Source organism: Camelus dromedarius, chromosome 3 (genome assembly GCF_036321535.1).
Source record: "Camelus dromedarius isolate mCamDro1 chromosome 3, mCamDro1.pat, whole genome shotgun sequence".
NCBI classification, from domain to species: Eukaryota; Metazoa; Chordata; class Mammalia; order Artiodactyla; family Camelidae; genus Camelus; species Camelus dromedarius.
The window spans coordinates 64,835,858-64,854,784 of NC_087438.1; the positions used below are offsets into that span (position 1 = coordinate 64,835,858).

Here is an 18,927-nt window from a genome sequence, read left to right on the forward strand (position 1 = left end):
AAGGCAAGAAGCCCCAGTGGGAACGTGAAGCACTTACGCATACACTTCACGACCGTGGGTTGTCCCTTGGTAGACAACTGACAGTTAAATGTGCCATCCCTAAGGGACAGGGTCACTGAGTTTCACCAGCAGAGAGCAATATCTTTCATGCCTACCCTGTGGGTGATATAGTAATACTAGTGTTCTAAAAATAAAGCTCTCTGAAAGCTCAGCACAGCAAAAATGCATTTCACTGAGACAGCTCAGAAATAGGACCCCTGGAAAGGAGGAGAAAAGACAGGGAGAGACTGAGAATTAATTTTAAACGACTCATTTATAGCACTATCCACCGTTGAAAATTTTAATTAGTGCTTTTAGTTTTAATAATGCAGATACTCTTAATATATTTAGCCATTTGTTTTTAATGACTCATAAATCAGAAATATTACTAATACTGTTCTGGGATTTTAAAAAGCTTTAAACTTGTGATAATTAAAAAAATTGTAATGAAGTTGACAAATCCTAATCTAATTCTTGAGTGATAAAAGGAGAAAATACATAAATGTTTTCAGTACACAATAGCATCATATTTTGAATGTTTTCACATAATGTTATTCCAAAGTTTCTGGTTTTTTGCTGGTATTGAAGTTATATTGCAACTAAAGATTATATTTTATAACAAGAAAGTTTAATGTCCGAAAAAGAGAATGCAAATTATCATTATGTGAGATTTACATTTAAACTGCAATTTAAAAAACTGAATGAGTGGCTTTAGGGAGCTAATACATCTTTCTAAAGAAATATGTAGAATGTACATAGAAACATTTCTTATGCAGATTTCTGTATTATGGAAAGAAAAGATCATATGCCCAAATAAATTTTCAGCTGAAGTAAATGTATATTGATAGGCTGAAATAAATGAAAAGGTCTTTTTCAATAACAGGGATGCTATTAAACTCCAAATTGTAAAAGTGATGTTACTGATCATAAGGATCATCATTGTAAAACTTACTGTTGAGTTCATGAGAGCAAAAGAAACACTTTTACTTTGGTCACTTAATTGTGAAAGATCTTACAGTCTAAAAACTTACTGGTTCTACACTCAGCTGAACAAATGTTGAGTGAACAGAGTAAATAAATGTAGGAAAAACAAAATAAGCTGAATTAGGGGGTTAGGATAACCTTTCCTGTTTTTGCTGTTTATGTTGTTAATTTAGCAAAAAGTAATTCTTGTAATTCCATGGATTGTAGTAAATGAAATCTTTCAAATGGATTAAAATAAGCCTCCATAGTCTGATTTTTTAAAATTTATTGATCAGTAATAAATACTAATTTATTATGTTTTATAATAATCACCTTTTGTTTGGTTAGACCCTCTCCCTGTTTAAGGCATTGAGTTTGTAACCAAGCACAGTTTTCTAGGTTACAATGGTCTTCTGACATAGTAGAGCTACTCTTTATAAGGTGTTTTCTTCTCTTGGTGGTGAGTAAAAGCCCAGCAGAGATAAGAAAGTTGATATTTGACATGTACTGAATCAGAATATTAAATATAGCAGAAGAGATAGAGTACAGGTTTTGATATCAAAAGGACCTGATTTCAGATCGTCACACTGCAGCTTATTGGCTGTGTTCCTAGATAAAGTCACTCGTCCTCTCTTAGCCTTATTTTCCTTGTGTGTAAAATAAACGTAATAACCCCCGCCTCCTAGAGCTGTGCTGACAAGTAAGTGAGATAGTGCATGTCAAGTTCTTAGCAACCACACTGGCATGTGGTAGCCGCTCAATGAGTGGTAGCTGCAGTGATAATGAAGTGTTTATCACAACTTTTGTATAGCCATGTATCACCTAAACTAAGCAGAAGTAAAGTTTTCCTACACATCATTCAAGATTTTCACACAAATAAAGTACATTGGGGCAGCAGTGTTAGTACTTAATAGATGCTGTATTGCAGCTCCACAATCAAGTAGAATAAAATTATTGTTTTGCTGTAAAAATTCAGATTATTTTTTCAAAAAAAGTTCCATTCCCCAAATGTGGCTCCAAGCCTTGTGTTGCATAACCTCCTAGAGGAAATCCTGGAACTGATTTACAAGGGGTGGGAGAATTTGATTTCCTTCATATTTCTAGAAACCAGTGGAGCATTTCTCTTTGACTTAGTGTGAGAAGAAGAGTGGTGGTGTTTCCTTGGAGTGGGAATGAGATCGTTGCGCTTCTGTCCTAGTTTTCTTCTGTGGATCCATAGCCCTACTCTGGACCTTTGTCATAAAACTTGGCACTTTTTAAATAAATGTGCTTCAGATTCATTACATGTAGCTCATTATTTAGTATGTCTTTCTTGTTTTATTCCATTTCTAGACCTTTTCCTGTTTACCAGAATTATTCCATAAAAAGCAATGAGGTAATACATGCACACTTTTTTTGTGTGTGCAGGGTTTGAAGCTCTGGTTTGTATTAAAAATAAATTTATTTATAGTCTTCATATCCTCAATACCACAGGGTTAATGATGCCAAACCCATTTCCTCATGATGTTTTCCTTTAAATGTCCCCTTTTTCCTTCACCACCTCTCCAGTAACTCGGATTTTGGACAATTTGGAATGCAAAGAGCAGTTACTTTTGTTTTGTTCTCTCAGAGTTAAATGGCTGCTTGATATTGGTCCCACTTATGTTTAATTTACTCATTCCATCCATCTGACTTTGTCCTCTTTCTTTGTTATACTTATATGCCCTGTTATACTTGTATACTTTCAGCTTGACTACTATAACAGATACAATTGGAATGGAATAGTTTTTGTGGTTTGGGATTTGGAAGTTAGTGTAGAGCTCTGCTGGGAAGCTCTCACATTTTCTTGATCTGTGCCCCATTTCACTTCTCCTCCCTCTTACATCCTCCACTAAGTTCAAGCCTTTCCCTTCACTGTTTATATCCTCATAATTTGCCTTTTTGTTTTGTTTTAGGGTTTTTTTGTGTGTGTGTGGTTAAATCTTTCTTTAAAAAGGCTCTAACCATCCCACTTTCAGCAAGGTATTCATATCTAAAAATTCTGCAATGCTTGCTACTCAGAGTGTACTTGTAGGAAATGGGCAGGTGGGGAGGATGTAGGGAATTATTAGAGGCTTTGCTGGGGCTTGGGAATGTACTGGTGACAAGAAGGTCTCTGCAAAAGGGGATTGCTGTAACACTTTTCCAGAATTTTCTAACATAGGATAGAAGCTCTGTCACAGTTGATTGATTCAAACCCTGTTTTGGAGTCACATTTCAAAGTGCAGACATTCACAGCCCAACAGTTTTTGGACCTGTTAGCTATATCTAGCTGTCTATTTTCTTAATCTAGCTTTATTACATACAAGGAATACATACCAAAGTCCACATCAAAGGACAGATAATGATTAATAGTTAACCAAAATGTGAGAAGAGAGCCACTTATATATATTTAGCAATGGTATTAAGATACATAAAGACACTTGTCCTATACCACTTTTCATACAATAACTTTGAAAAATTATTTCTAAAATATAAAAGCACTAAGTTTCAAGAAGTAGGTCCATAAAAATTACTTCTGGCCTTAATTCTAAATATAAGTATTATTAACTGTAGTCCAAGAATAAAAATTTCAAAACTGGAAAGCTTTATCCTGAATTTTTAAATAATGTCAACGAAATACACGAATTGTAAATATATTCCTTACCATGTTAACACCTAATAATACACGCTTATCTTTTTATGGAGACGTTCCCCCTCCCATACCTTGTTCCCCTTACATGCACAGGGTATGTATACAATACTGTGCAAAGAATGGACAAAGTTTAAAAAACGTGTATGAGTTTTGAGAATATGAGTAAAACATATGGAACTCCGCAGAATTCACAGTGTATTACAATTCAAAACCCTGAACAATCCTGCATTATCTAACTGGGTCACAGAAAATCCTCTGAAGCGTCCTTACACTGACGCTCTTACATCTATTGCATAGTGCTACATTCTTGAGATTATTAGGTGATAAAGCTGTGGCATGATATTGAAACAAAGTGCTTATTTTTAAGTACAAGTGTTGAAAGAGGTTGTCTATTTCATCAGATTCTCAGGAATTCTCTGGATTCTGTTTTACCACTACGTTGTGGGCTGGGCTAATTAACAAATTTCAAAATATTTAAAAGAGTTGATAGATTTCAAATGTTTTAAATTTCATATTTTTTAAAATTTTTTAATGAGTTCCAAATATTAAAGTTTGGCAAAAAATTAAAACTAATATGTTACAGCTTATTTCATGGTTGATTTGAAGATAAGTAGACTAAAGAGTGTTCTTTTCATTTTGGTTTAGGACATTTTTGACAGTGATTGGTATACCTCTCGAAATCTGATTGGGGGTGCCGACATCATTGTGATCAAATATAACGTAAATGACAAGTTTTCATTCCATGAAGTGAAGGATAATTATATTCCTGTGATAAAAAGAGCATTAAATTCAGTTCCAGTAATCATTGCTGCAGTCGGTACCAGACAAAATGGTAAGTATTTAATTTTCTTTTATGTGAGAATACAGATACCATATTAATTTTAAACAGAATTAAGTTTATTAATGATTAATACAAGTTTTTGTTTTTTTTTTTTTTGGAAAGCAAAATGACTGTGGGTTCAAATGCCAGCTGTTGTCTCTTCATCACTGGGTATGATAATGAGACATCAAAGGAAACTATCACAAGCTACTGCTGTGATTCTGATGGGTACAAGTTTGTCTTTTAAACTGCTCTTCTACAAAAGTGAAAGAAGTCAGTAATTGTGGGGTTTTGGGGGTTTTTTATTGTTGTTTGTTATTGTTGTTGTTTTATATGGGAGAGATATTAGGCTAACACGGAGCCCTGGAAAACACTTTTTGACAATGTAAACGTCTATCCAGTTGGGAAGGGTAATGGATTGTCCACATGTGAATGTGGGACTGGAGCAGGGTTTTTAGGTAGGTAGCGGTGAGTGAGCTGAATACACTGACCACACCACCTAAGAGAGAGGGTTGTTCACTCTGTAGCTGGTGGATTAACTTGGTTCGGTCAGTTTCAGTGGTTGCTGCTGTGCATACTCTTGTCAAATAGCTCAGGGCCAACTCAGAACTCACTTCGATTTGGTGGCGTTTTATAGTTCTCAGTGGTTATTTCCTCAGTACAGCTGTTTTTAAAGTTTTGTTTTTCTTCATTTTTTCCCTCCTTATTGAAGTACAGCAAAATAAAGGACATAGACATCACAAGTTTTAGAGCACAGTTAAATGCATTTTTATGTCTGTATACATCTATGCAACCATCACACCGATCAAGATATAGAACAGCTGCCCCACTCATGCCTCTTCCCCCTCCCCAGAGATAGTTATTCTGACTTCTAACAACAGATTAGTTTTACCTATTCTTGAACTTCATACAGTGTGTAGTGCCTTGTGCCTGACTAATTACAGTTAGCATAATACTTTTAAGAGTCATCCATGCAGAACTGTAATTTCTTCCTTGTATTGCTGTGTATTATTCCATTTTATGAATATGCTGTGATTTATTTCTCCATTCTCCTTTTGGTAATGCTTAGGTTGTTTCCTAAGAGTAGGATAGTTGGGTCATAGGGTAGGTATGTGTTTAGCGTTAGTAGATATGAATGAAGCAAGCTTGACCCTTCTTTGACCCCCACATGCCCTCCATTTCCCTAACTTTCTTCTTATTGCCGGTCATGGTTCTTGAATGAGTCATCCACACTTCCTGAGTCCACTTCCTGACTTCCCATTCATTTTTCAGTCTACTCCAGTCTGACTTTGACTTTCACAGTTACACTGGTTTGTTTTCACTCGGGGCTGCCAGTTACATGCTTATTGTCACATTTAATGTACATTTAACTTACATTTTAGTACCAATTCTTCCTCTGAAATTATTCAAACACACCTGTCCCTCCACTTAATAAAGCTACCCTTTCTTTCCTGGTTGTTCTCTCTGCCTTTTCTGACCCTCCCAACCCCCCCTACACACATATACCAAATCAGTACATCCTGCAGTTGTTGTCCAGGGTCCCATTCTTTGGCTTCACCTCTTGCTGTTTACTCTGACCATGAACCTGCTAATCTGTTGCCCCAGCTTCCCCTGTATAGACACTGTTGATTACCCAGACTGTTTTTCTGGCTTCAGCCTCTCTCCTGGCCCAAATCTCCACAGACAACTCCCTCTTTTTACTGAGCTCCCTGTCTTGTGAGTGATGCCAGACCTACCTATTCACCTAAACTACAACCATCTAACCCAGCTTTCCCTCCCATTCTTCATATTCAGTTGACTAAGAAGCTCTTTTGATTTTATATTTTAAATAAACCTCAAACTCATTGCTTTTTCCTCGTCTTCACTGTATTTCAGATCCTAGTCATTTAATTATCTGTCATAGTGACCATCTTTTTGGTCTAAAAGGGCAGTTCCAGCTTTTGTAGGATCTGAAACTTACACAATTTCAGAGGCTCTTTGTGTGGGAAAAAAAAAACTACAAAATTACAGGCCCGTATATGTATACAAATGAACATTTATTCAGAATGAGAAAAGAAAGCACATTAAATTACAACTCTAAAAAAAGCTGTCAAATACCACAAACATTTTTTTTAAGTTTCTAATATTTAAAAACCTGACACGTATTTAATTTTTCTTAGATTTTTTTGGGCTGCATAGTGTTTGATCAGTTCTTCATATGATAACCACTTTTTGATATTTTTCTATAGAGAGAAGAGAATGGTAATTAGTTTTTCTTCCAGCGTATTTCCCCACTCTCCACATCTCTGTGGTGCTGGGCCCTATGGTCTGTGTTGTGTTCATCTTTCAGGGCAGCATCATTGTGTCATGATGCCAAATTAGTCTGCACAGTGGGTGAAAGAAACATTCCTGAAGGCCATTCGTGCACCAAGACAGCTCACAAACACTTACAAGGAAGTTACTACAAACCACACATAATAGCTCACTAAACCTAAATTTAAATTCCCCTTAGCAGGATCCCAAAAATGTCCATGGCTCCTTCAGAGCTGCCTTGTGCGAGGTGAAGTGATTTGGAGTGGAAAGAGACAGTAGTCTTAACCAAATGTACTAAGAATATCTTATTTTGCAAATTTTACAGAAGCTCATGTCATGTGAAAGAATTTCATGCCCTGGTTTCTCCCAAGGCTTTGGAAAGGACCCACAAGAAAGGGCCTTGAAACTTAGGCTTCTTGGTAAATTGGCCTCTGGTCTTCCGTTCCTGCTTGGCCTCTTTCTGAAATAAATCCTCTCAGAATAATCATCCTAGAATATAAATCAGATCATGATATTCATTCTTTAAATTCCTTAGACGCTTTCTTCTTCTTTCCCTAACATTTATTTGCAAAATTACAAACCTAAGAAACTTGACAAGAATAGGACAGTGAACCCCAGATATTACAAACACACACACACACACATACACACACATTTTTTTGTCTGAACCATTTGAGAGTAAATTGTAAACATTATGGGATTTGTTCAGTCCTGATTAATTAGGCATGTCTTTAAGAACAGAGCCATTCTCCTATTAACCATAATGCAATCATCACTCAAAATATGTAATATTACCTATTATGCTATTATTTAAAATATACCCATATTCACATTTTCCCACTTGTTCCAAAGCTGTTTTTTTTTTTTAATCCAATGAAATTAAGGACAATGCATTGCATTTAGTTGTCATGTCTATCTAGTCTCTTTTAATCCAGAATGGTTCCCAATTCCCCAGCCTTTTTTTGACAGGGGAAGGGGGTTGTCTTTCATGACATTGACATTTTTAAAGAATCTAAGCCCATTATTTTGCATGATTCCTTTAGTTGTGATAACTGTGGTTGCAGAATAGTGATTTCCTACCATTCCTTCTATGCTTATTATTTGGTATTCTCCTGTAAATAGAACTTTCCCTTTGCTCCCACATCTGTCTTTAAGAGTTGTTATGATTCATGGGTTTGTTTTCTAAATTCACTATTTTATCATCTGTTCTTCTCATTATTCTTTCTGATGCTCCATTTACCCGGAATTTGCCTGAAGGGAGTCTCTCCATGCTCTCTCCAATTAATTTTTGAGTCCTTCCTTATTTTCCGGCGCAGATGTCCCAGACTCATCTTAGGCTTGGCCCTCCCCAGGATCTGCGGGCCTCGCGGCTGCCCCTGGGGTCCTCCAGCTAAACTCCTCTCAGTTGCCCTTGGGCTCTCCTTGCTCCCACCATCCTTAAGCAGTGAGCCCTCAGATGCTGCTGCTGTGCCTGAGGTCCCACCTGTCCTCTGAGCTCAGTGTCCCTCTCTGGTCCTGTGCTCACTGCCTGCAGCCTCTCAAGCAGTCCTAGTTTCTGGCTGGCGAGAGTCTCTTCGCTAATTTTTGACCATTGCCATGTGCGTACATCTCTCTTCCTCCTCCCTCCTCTTCCATCCCCTCATTGCTCTCTTTCTTCCTTCCTTTCTTCCTGCCACCTCTTCCCTATCCCCATCTTTCTTTCATGATTTTTGTGATTTGGCAGGGAGAGGAGATTGCAGTGTGGTCTTAGCTTGCCCTCTTGAAAGTGGAAGCGATGTGTTCCCCTTTTTCTCACATTCAGGCCTCTGCATGTGCTATATCCTCTGACTGGAGTCCGCGCTGCATAACCCCTATTGTTTCTGCATAGCAAATTCATCCTTACTCTTTAAATCATTTGCTCTTCTGTGAAGCCTTCTATTATCCCCCAGGCAGAGTTAATTTCTCCTGTGTTTCCATGGTGATTTTGTACACCTTTATTTTAGTTCATATATTATAGTTGTTTGCAGCCATGTCTGTCTTGGCTCAGTTCACTGTGAGTTTCATTTATCTGTGTATCTTTACATCCCTACTATTTGAAGTGTGGTAGGTAGGTGCTCAAAAAACATTTGTTCAGTGAGTGAATGAATGGTTTTATGAATGATATATGTAAGTGAAAAAATCACTTTCACTAACAGGATGAAAGTAATTTACCATGTAAGATGTGATTACAAAGTAATTGCAGAGCTAAATCTGGCTGTTCAACTCAAGGACACTTGTTGCTCCCTCCTTCAACCCCTTGTAGCCCACGGACCCGTGCTGGGTGTTCTGCTAACTTCTCTCTCCAACTCCTTTAAGAATGAGTTAAGCAAACACAATCAGTCTCATCTCTTTCCTTTGTTATACATGTTTTGACAAGCTTGGCTGTGTGTGTCTTCATCGTACTTGGCTCTGAATACATTTTTGGCTTTTACTAAATATTGAGTCTATCTTTAAAGTGGAAGATTTTCTCCAAATGTGACAAGGGTGTATTCATAGCCTTAAGCTCCTAAAAGCAGGCATCCTGTCTTTTCTTTTTGAAGCTCTGACAGAGCCTATTACATTGCTAGGCTGGAATTCCTAAAAGGATTCCTAAGACTTTTAAGCACTGACAACATTGTAAGAATCACCCTGCAGGTTCTCAAAGCCACTGCTTTGAGAGAGATGCCATTCATTTGAATTCTAGAGTTACATTGTGTCTGCTTTAAAAAAAAAACAGACATTTTGTGATAATACCTTAAAAGAAAATATATAACAGAGAAAAAAAGACTACAGTGTTAACTAGAAGTGTAACACTGATTCCCAGAGTCCCAGGACCCTGAGGTGGGCTCATAGGAGTGAGTCCTGAAGAAGGTACCACAATATAAAATTATTTGGGGTCTCCTGATGAAATGCTCAATGTAAGTTTATTTGATCCATAAATGTTTTGATTCTCCTGCCTAACACATAATGACTAGGCATTTTTACTTTTGGTACCAAGTGAACAAAGAAATGTATTGTGACATAGACAAGTTATAATGATTGAATATAAGCAGGGGCACTTTCTAGGTTTGTGAGATGCTTGTGGCTACACACAGTGGAAAACCCCCACTCAGCTGGGTTAAACCTGACATTAGTTGGATTTTCCTTCAAATCAAGGTTATTTCCTAGCAATTGTTTTACATTTTGCTTGCTGAACTTTTTGCTCAAAACACTAGTGACTTTTTGTCCAGAAATAAAGTTTAATAAGATGTTCTGCCTACCCACCCCATTCCATCAACATAAGGAGAGCTTTGTAGACATAAGAAGGCCTCTGTCTTCAGAAAATCAAAGGCACTGTTTATCAAGGCTTCATAAAGAATGTGAAATACCGATGTGTTATTTTTCAAGATAGCCTAAATTGTATATGAGAACTTTATTTTCTCAAAACCTGAAATGATCTTAGAAAAAGTGAATGCAAGAACTCTGATTAGAATTTATTGCATAATTTAGAGAAACCAAGCTTCATTTTTAAATCACTGTATCTTTGGACTCAATAATTCTTTGCTCAAACTAAATTTTTATCTTATCTTTTGATGTCTGTTTCTCAGGTGGAACAAGTAACAGTTTTATTATTGTTCCTCCAGCTCTAACACACAAGGAGATTAGACGAGTTACTTAACCTCCCTGAGCTTCAATTTCCTCTTCTGCAAAATGAGGATGTGAATACATGGTTTCTGAGCTCAAAAGTCTTCCCACGAAGCTAAATTATCTGTCATATGTGTGTGCACGCACATGCATGTTAAATACGCTGTATGCAGTGCACTGAATAGCCTTTGTATACACGCCGTGTGTACATACATGTGCTCCATCTACATGCAGGTCATTGGCAGGAAACTTGTTGTGTATGCTATGGGCAGTATAGCCCAAATGCCCTTTCAGGGCCACTGGATTTACTCCCTCAGTTACCGGGTTTTTTGGCTACTTACGGTGCACAGCTGAGTCCCTTTCCAGGCTGATAGAAGCTTCTTGCCAAGGGTTTTGCTCCCTTCACGAGGGCAGCCCTCCTTTAATTATGGCTCATTTAGGGATACAAAGGCCCAGCTTTGTGTGGGGAACCACTGTAAAGAGCCCTGACAGATGGCTGAGGTCTCTGTCACGGTAACACTGAAGTTGGAATTCTTCCTCTGCTCAGTCCTGCCTCCCTCACCCCTGAGAAAAGTTATTCCCAAGATCACCACCCAGTAAGCGTCCAGCACATCAGTCTCCATTTCAGAGTCTGCTTCCCAGGAAAGCCCACCTGCAACAACATGCTTTTTTATACATGGTTTCATCCCCTTTTGCCTTGGCTGCCTTTTAAACAATGACATACCTGATGGTGTAGCATGAAACAAAACAAGGCTGGCTGAAGAATATGGAAGTGAGCATACGTTTGTGGTCTTCCTGAGGAGCGTCCGTATGGGCAGGTTCATCCACCACATTCCCAGCCAGAGGTCTGTACGTGGTGCAGCGATGACTCTTGGGACAGCTCACATGTTCAGTAATTACTTTCTGTTATTTCAGTTTTTAATGTTTTAATCTTGAAGGAAAAGATAAAAAGTGATTGAATTTGGTCTCTGCAGTTGAGTGCTTTAGAGTTCAATAATTGAAATGTCTGGATTAATAAAAACATACTTCACATGAAATTTACAAAGATTGGCAATTTTGCAGCCTTGGAGATTGAGGTCAAATTGAGGATTCTATTAAAATAAAAGTATAAGATCTATTCAAACTTGGTGAATGTATTTAAAGTTCATTATGAAAAAAAAAAAAAGCCAACCCTCTTTTCCATGGTTTCTATGGGCAATCAAATTGTTAAATTTGTACTGATACTCAGGATGTCAAGTTTGTATAAAAGGAAGGAGGCCTGACATTACTGGCTGATTGGTGTAATTATTATAATAGCCTTGGTAATATTCATTCACCTATTTAAAAATTCTCCTATTTTCCAAGGTGCTGTTCATTCTCACATTTTAAGCTTGTTTACTTTAGGGGCCTTGCTCTCATCATTGACACTTTTTATTCAGAGTCTACTGGATAGTGGATATACTAAATGGTCTTGGACTCTGATCCTGGTATGAGCTCTTAATTTGTGGCTTAATGCTCAGATTGTCTGTGTACATTTTTTCCTGTTTAATTTCAAACCTCTTTGTTACTCGTATTCACGTTCTCAGAAGAGTTACCTTGTACGTGCCCACTGTGTACCTCGGACAGAGGGAGCTGCGTCAGTACGACTGAAGGCATCCAGCTTGCTAAAGAGCTAGGAGCTACCTATCTGGAACTACACAGCCTTGATGACTTCTACATAGGAAAATACTTTGGAGGAGTGGTAAGTGGAAATTCCAGTTACATAAATTTAAGTCACTTGTCAGGTTGGCTCTTTAGCTATTTGCCAGAGCCTCAGTTAGAACTTAATTTTTAAAAGCAGGATTAGTTTGAACTTTGAGAAATGAAAGCAAGTAGAAAAAGGGTTTTGTCAGAGTGAAATTCTACGTCTATTTCTTTCTCCAAGTGAAACATTTTCTGTTGTCTAATAGGATATTTTGGAATTTTCTATTTGATGGCACTTTACACAAACCTGTGATGTCAGTTTCATAACTGACTTTCAGTCACTTTTAGTGAAAAGATTTAGTAACCTTCATGCAGCTTGATGAGCCTGGCAGCCTGAACTGCAGGGCCTGAAGGTTCTCCTTCATTTCTGTCTACTACTTGAGAAGAATGATTTTTCTTCTCTATGTGTGCTTCAGCAAGATGTGCATACTTTTGATTTTGGTGTAGCTCAAAAATATTCAGAGGAACTACTTATCCCAGTGTTTCTTGTTGGGAAGATGGGGAGCCAAGGTTGGTCGCTGTGTTGCAGTGGCTTCCTGTGGGTCCTGCGGGTGTTGTGAAGCTCATCTTACCCAGAGCACCTACCCTATGGTGTTAGGACTGCACGGTCCTTGGAGAATACTGTGGAGTTGTATCATTTAAGTACTAACTGATTTTGGAACTGTGTTTCCAACCCTCTAAGAAGTGACTCCTTTCAACGGACAGATCTCCTAAGCACTGGTAAGAGGCTTAATCCAAAGGAAATCCTACATTAAGCAGGAGTGCTTTGGACTTCTCCATCAGTTCCCAGCTCCTCATCAAGTACTCTATCCATATAACATCCCAGAATATTCATTATGTAGATTCACTTCAAAATAGTGAGGTTTCCACAATGACAAGAGAAATTTCATTTGTTCTGGAATTACTCAACTCCAAATAAGAAGCAAGGGTGAAATAAGAACCCAATATAAATAATTCTGATTTCTATCAAACATAAATGGCTACTATTCACTCAGTAATATAAAGAAACATAAACTCACAATAATGATGTTATCAGTGACTGTGGAAACGTTTTGTCTTATTTATAGTGATAAGCAGTGGGTAGAGAGGTAGAGAGGAGTGGAATCTGATTTTCTTTCAAGCTGACTATATTGTAGTGGCTTAAAGAGGTCTTAATTTGGTCTATGAATCTTACATTTCCCTGAAATTCCTAGGAAGTTAGGGGAGGAGAAAGATAGTTTGGTTTCATTTAGGGGAGAAGAGGGAGCTCCTGGAGGCCTTGGTTCTGCTGGTCCCCCTCTTCAGTTTCCTGAACTGGAATTCTCAAGGTCACGCTTCCCATTTTCTAACCCCTGCTTTCTCTTCTCTCTTTCTCTTCTTTTCTCTCATCATTTCTCTTTGTCCCTAACACCTAGTGTTGGAGGCCTGATGAGAATTGAAAATGTGGTCAAAGTCGGGAGAAAAACATGGTGGTTTCTTTTCTCCTTAACCCAAGACTTAGTGAGAATATGAAAATAAGATTAGAATAATCTCTTCTTAGACTCTTGAATAGTGAAGTACAACTGAGATCTTGACCTTTGCCAGGATTTGGATGGAATGGTAACATCAGAGGGAAAGGAGCATTTTTCTGTCTTGTGTTTCAGAGTCAAGGAGGGAGAGATGTGCAATGTTACCCTCAGCCCTGGGCAAGGGTGGCATGTTCCCTGTAGCTTCAGAGAGCCTCACCTGGCTCTCCTCCAGTTGTACCCTCCCCACGGGCATGGGTTGATGGAGCCACGGGGGTGTGCCCACAGCTAGTAGCTCCCTTCCTGATTGGCATCATCTGTGTGGTAGCCACTGGCCTAATTTATAGGCTACACTAATTTATATTTAAATGAATTACAAAATAATTCAGTTCCTCAGGTGCGCTATCCACATTTCAGGTACTCAGTAGCTACCCGGAACTAGTGGCTGCTGCTCTGATGATTAGCACATATGTTATAGGATATGTCCATCAACACAGAACAGAGAGGTCTATGGAGCAGTGCTGTGGCCACGCTCCAAAACCCAGGACCCTGAAATTCTCTGACCCAGGAGTTCACTGGTTGGGAGTCTGTTTCCCAGACCTGTGCAGGCCTCTTTCCTGGGTCCATCCTCCAGAAGGTGGACCACACTGCTGGTGTGTTCACCCCTAGGCCTGAGAGGTGGCCAAGGGGTGACTTCGTATGAGGACTGGGGGAGGGGGGAGTGGATGGCGCTTGGTTGTATAGGTGTGGATCTCCACCTGTAAGCACAGACCTCAGGTGAGGAGGTGAGGGGTGGAGCAGGGGTGAGGAGAGGAGGGGTGGTAGTGGGTCCCTGGAGTTAGGGGCCAGCTCTCCCTGTGCTGCACAGAACTCTGGAGTCTGAGAATTTAAATCTGAACCTGGTCTTCCAGGCTTTAATGATGACATACTTATCAAAGCAGGAGGATAGAGCACCTTTTATATAAGTTTATTGATTTACAACATTTAAATATTTAGGAGTATGGTACGTGGATCTCCATTTGTACTTTTGCCCCAGGCCTTATGATAGAAAGCACACGCCTAGAGCTGTGTAAGCGCAGGTGGTCAAGATTTGTAATTTATAAAATGAAGGATGTATTTCAAAGTAATTTATTCAGGAAAAAAAGTAGAGCACATGTGAACTTCCCTAGCTGATATGAATATTTGTGACAGAACCAGATCTGTTTTTGCCCTGAATTTTTCTAGTATTTACTGCTGTGGTTGCCCATGAGATGGTTATTGACAGTCACATGGTTGTACTGCTTGGCTTTCTTGATTATTCAAGAGAAAATGCAGTTTCTTCTTGAATGACAGTGTATTTCTGTTCAGACAAGGCACAATCTGTTCTACTTCATAGATTTTTTTTTTAGATAAAGCATTTGCTAAAGCATACATGTAGATGGTACTGACATTAAAAACACTTGGCTAGTGTGGTTGGGGGTGCAAGTAATCATGTCAGAAACATAATTTTGTTGAAGCTTTAATTAAAATTTGATTCATGTTTTAGTTGGAGTATTTTATGATTCAAGCCTTAAATCAGAAGACAAGTGAAAAAATGAAGAAAAGGAAAATGAGCAACTCGTTTCATGGAATTAGACCACCTCAGCTTGAACAACCAGGTGCATTTATTAGCCAATGTCTAGACATTTAGTTGGTATTTATTGTAGATTATTTCACAAGTCTTAGAGCAATTGTTCTCGAATTTGAGTGTGTTCAGGACTCACGTGGCCTTCTGATTCAGTTAATATGGGATGGAGCCTGAATCTGATTTTTAAATAAGCTTCCCGTATGATTCTGCAGTGGTGGTACTTGGACCACACTTTGAGGAGTATTGTCCTAACAACTTGAGCCTATAGATTGTTAAAAATAGTGTGTGTGGTAGAGAGCTGTTCTAGATTATAGTCCAGTGAGAAGTAACCAAATGTAATGCGTGAGCCTTGATTGGATGCTGGTTCAATGAAAACATCTAAAATTTGGGGAGGAGGTGAAGCTCAAGTGGTAGAGCGCATGCTTAGCACGCATGAGGTCCTGACCTCAATTCCCAGTACCTCCTCTAAGAATAAATAAATGAACCTAGTTACCTTCCCACCACCAAAAAATAAAATAAAATAAAATAAAAACATCTAAAAGATGTTCTTGGGACAGTTAGGTAAAATTTCAATATGGACTGGAAATTAGATGATGTCTTGGAATTTCTGTTGATTTTCTTATGTATAATGGTATTGTGGGTAATAGAAGAATGTCCTTATCCTCAGGAAGTAAATGTGAAAGTATTTAGAACTGAAGTATCTTGATGATTACAAATTATTTTTAAATGGTACAGCAGTGAGTGACAGACAGACACAGAGACACACAGAGAGAGTGAGAAAATCTATCTAAAGTGAAAAAGTAACATAATGATAATAATTGTAGAATTTAAGGGCAGGATATATGTGTGCTCAATTTATCAGTCAACTTTTTTGAGTGTTTGAAAATGTTTATAATACAAGGGTAGAAGAAAATAAAGTTAAAAGTAAATAAAATTACATCACTCATTATCAGAATTTATTGCATAATTTTATGATAGCAATAATAGAATAGTACTCTGTCTAGATCAATTAACTATGGATATTGTTTTAAAAAGGTACTTGATAAATATTTGTTGAATGAATGAATGTACATAAACAACCAGGAAAATATAAGTTAGTATGGGAAGTCAATTCCAGGTTTTAAAAAAAATGCAGATAGATAGACCATAAAATTGGCTTTGAACTTTGTGGTGTGCAGAGTGAAAAGGGAGACGTGGTTGGTTATGTAGCAAACACTGAGGTCTGAAGTACTTTCTGGATGAGAAGATGAATGGGGAAGAGCTAAATAAGTAATGTAGACAGATCATTTCTTAGTTCTTATTAATCAAGAAGAGAAAGTACCAGTTCCTCAGAGAAAGCAAAGCATCTGATGTTACTTAGCACTAAAATGAATTTCTCCTGTGGGTCTTCACTGGGGGACTAGGTGAGATAGTGGGCAGGGCCCTCAGTAGCACCTTGTTAGCCGTGCAGTCTTGGAGTTCACTAGGCTGTCTCTCGTACCCTCCTGCTGGGAGAACCTGCGGGGTCACACTGAACATAACCCAGTCTGGATCCACACTGGGTATAACCCAGGGTCCACACTAAGCATAACCCAGGGTCCACACTGGGCATAACCCAGGGTCCACACTAAGCATAACCCAGGGTCCACGCTGTCATAACTCTGAGCCCTGACTTAAAAGGTTGCTGTTTTAACAATTTATCCCTCTACCTCTAGTTCTAGTCACAGGGGGAAAACAGCTTCAGATGTGAGGTTAAGTTCTTCAGAACTTATTTAGTAATTTCTTTGATTTGATATCAGTTGAAAGTGAAGAATGATGATTACCAACATACTGAAATTCTACACTTAGAGAAATATTTTGGGAGAAATAAATGCTATCTATTAATGAAAAATGCTATTTTTTTACTCTTTATGGCATTAATACCTTTTTCATTTGCACTATGAAAAGTAGACACAGTATTTCTTGTGTCTGTGTTACCCCTGGTTAATTAGTGTATATGTGTTTATTATTAGATTAAGCTATACAAAATTGCTGTATTATAGGTCAAAACTGGCCAGATTTTGGCAACTTCATGTGGGTCAACCTAATAATATTTTAAAATAGTGTTTTGTTTTGCTTAAAATGAACCTGAAATGATGGGATCTGTAGATCTAAAGAATAGTGTATTATTTTTATTTATTTTTTTGAAACAGAAAAAATGCCTGTCTTAAAGGCTGAAGCATCGCATTATAACTCTGATTTAAATAACTTGCTGTTCTGCTGCCAGTGTGTGGATGTGGTATTTTACAACCCAGATTTGAAGGAAGTGGTCGAGGCCCACAAAATTGTTCTCTGCGCAGTCAGCCATGTATTCATGCTGCTTTTCAATGTGAAGAGTCCTGCTGACATTCAGGATTCCAGTATCATCCGAACTACCCAGGATCTCTTCGCTATCAACAGAGATGCTGCGTTTCCAGGTGCTAGCCAGGAGTCTCCAGGCAACCCACCCTTACGAGTCATAGTTAAAGACGCCCTCTTCTGTTCTTGTTTATCGGACATTCTACGCTTCATTTATTCAGGTATCTTTTCAAATAGTTCTGGTGCATTTTTGTAAGCTTCTGAAATGAAGTATGCCTGTGGCCCTCAAGTGCAGTGCTTGGTTTTACATTGATCTTCTTCCTACCCTCTGAGGTGAAGATTATATGTGAAATAGTTTTTGCTTTATCAATAGGAATTGGTCCAAGCTCTCCTTACGAGTTTACTTGCCTTGGTTTTTAATCTACATGTAAAAGCAATAATCTCTTTTCCTATTGAGTGGGTGTGTTAGTATTTAATTTTAAAAAATTAACCACAAATGTGAAAATAGAAGAATTTATTGTCCAGTTTAACTTTAAAATTCAAGTATACATATGAAAATAAGTATCTCTAGCTACTTATTTTTTTGTTTGACTCAGATTTGGAGGGACTTGAGGAGCAAAGTTAACATGGTCATTACACTCAGTTTAGCAGCTAGAAACTGTGTCTAAAATTAGTTCAGGCTGAGGTCTGATCAATTTTGGCTGTGAATATTTTGGACTTCTTTCTTTTACTTACTGTGCCCTTATCTTTGTAAGGTTTGGGTGGTCTTCAGGTGAAATGATTGATGTTAAAGATAAGATTTTACTTTCCTCATTTGGGTTGTGTTTAGTTTTATAAATTAAAATAAAAATTAATGATTGTGAAAAATACATTTGCAGCATGCAGATTTAAGTGGATTATGTATATATATATATATATATATTTGAGTAGAATGTGATAGTAGCTCTTAAATCCATTGTTAAGTGAATATTGGCTTTGAAAAGGCATAGATAACCACTCCTGCAGAGCACACCAGCACAGTGCCTTCAACATGGTGGGTTCTCTGCAAGTGTTGGTTGAATTAATGAGTAGACTCTAGTAGCTGTGAATCATCTTACGAATAAATCAGATAAGTTAAAGACTTCATTTAGTATTACAGATTTTTATGTTTAAACTTAGAATCTCAGTTCAGAATTTAAAACTAATTTTGAAAAACCAAAATGTTTACATGTTAAAAGGAAAAAAGCATCTTTAATGATATGTCAGAGAACCATGAAGGAAGTGTTCAGTTTTCGTTTCAATGAGTTTGCTGTTGAAATTATGAATTATTCAGGTTTCCCACAATATCCATTAAATACTTTCAGAGGTATAGGAACACTTTGAGGTCAGCTCTTTCCTCTTTAATATGGTAGCTCTAGATGTCTCTCCAGTG

The 18,927-nt window shown here is 37.9% G+C and overlaps 1 protein-coding gene across 1 annotated transcript in view; it reads left to right on the forward strand.

Annotated features, from left to right (window-relative positions):
• RHOBTB3 (Rho related BTB domain containing 3) overlaps window positions 1-18,927 on the forward strand; it is a 47,211-nt gene that overhangs the window by 952 nt on the left and 27,332 nt on the right. The window contains exons 3-6 of the mRNA XM_010993962.3: window positions 4,301-4,487; window positions 11,954-12,108; window positions 15,120-15,231; window positions 17,372-17,737. Coding sequence (XP_010992264.1) covers window positions 4,301-4,487; window positions 11,954-12,108; window positions 15,120-15,231; window positions 17,372-17,737 — 820 coding nt within the window. The remainder of the gene's footprint in view (window positions 1-4,300; window positions 4,488-11,953; window positions 12,109-15,119; window positions 15,232-17,371; window positions 17,738-18,927) is intronic.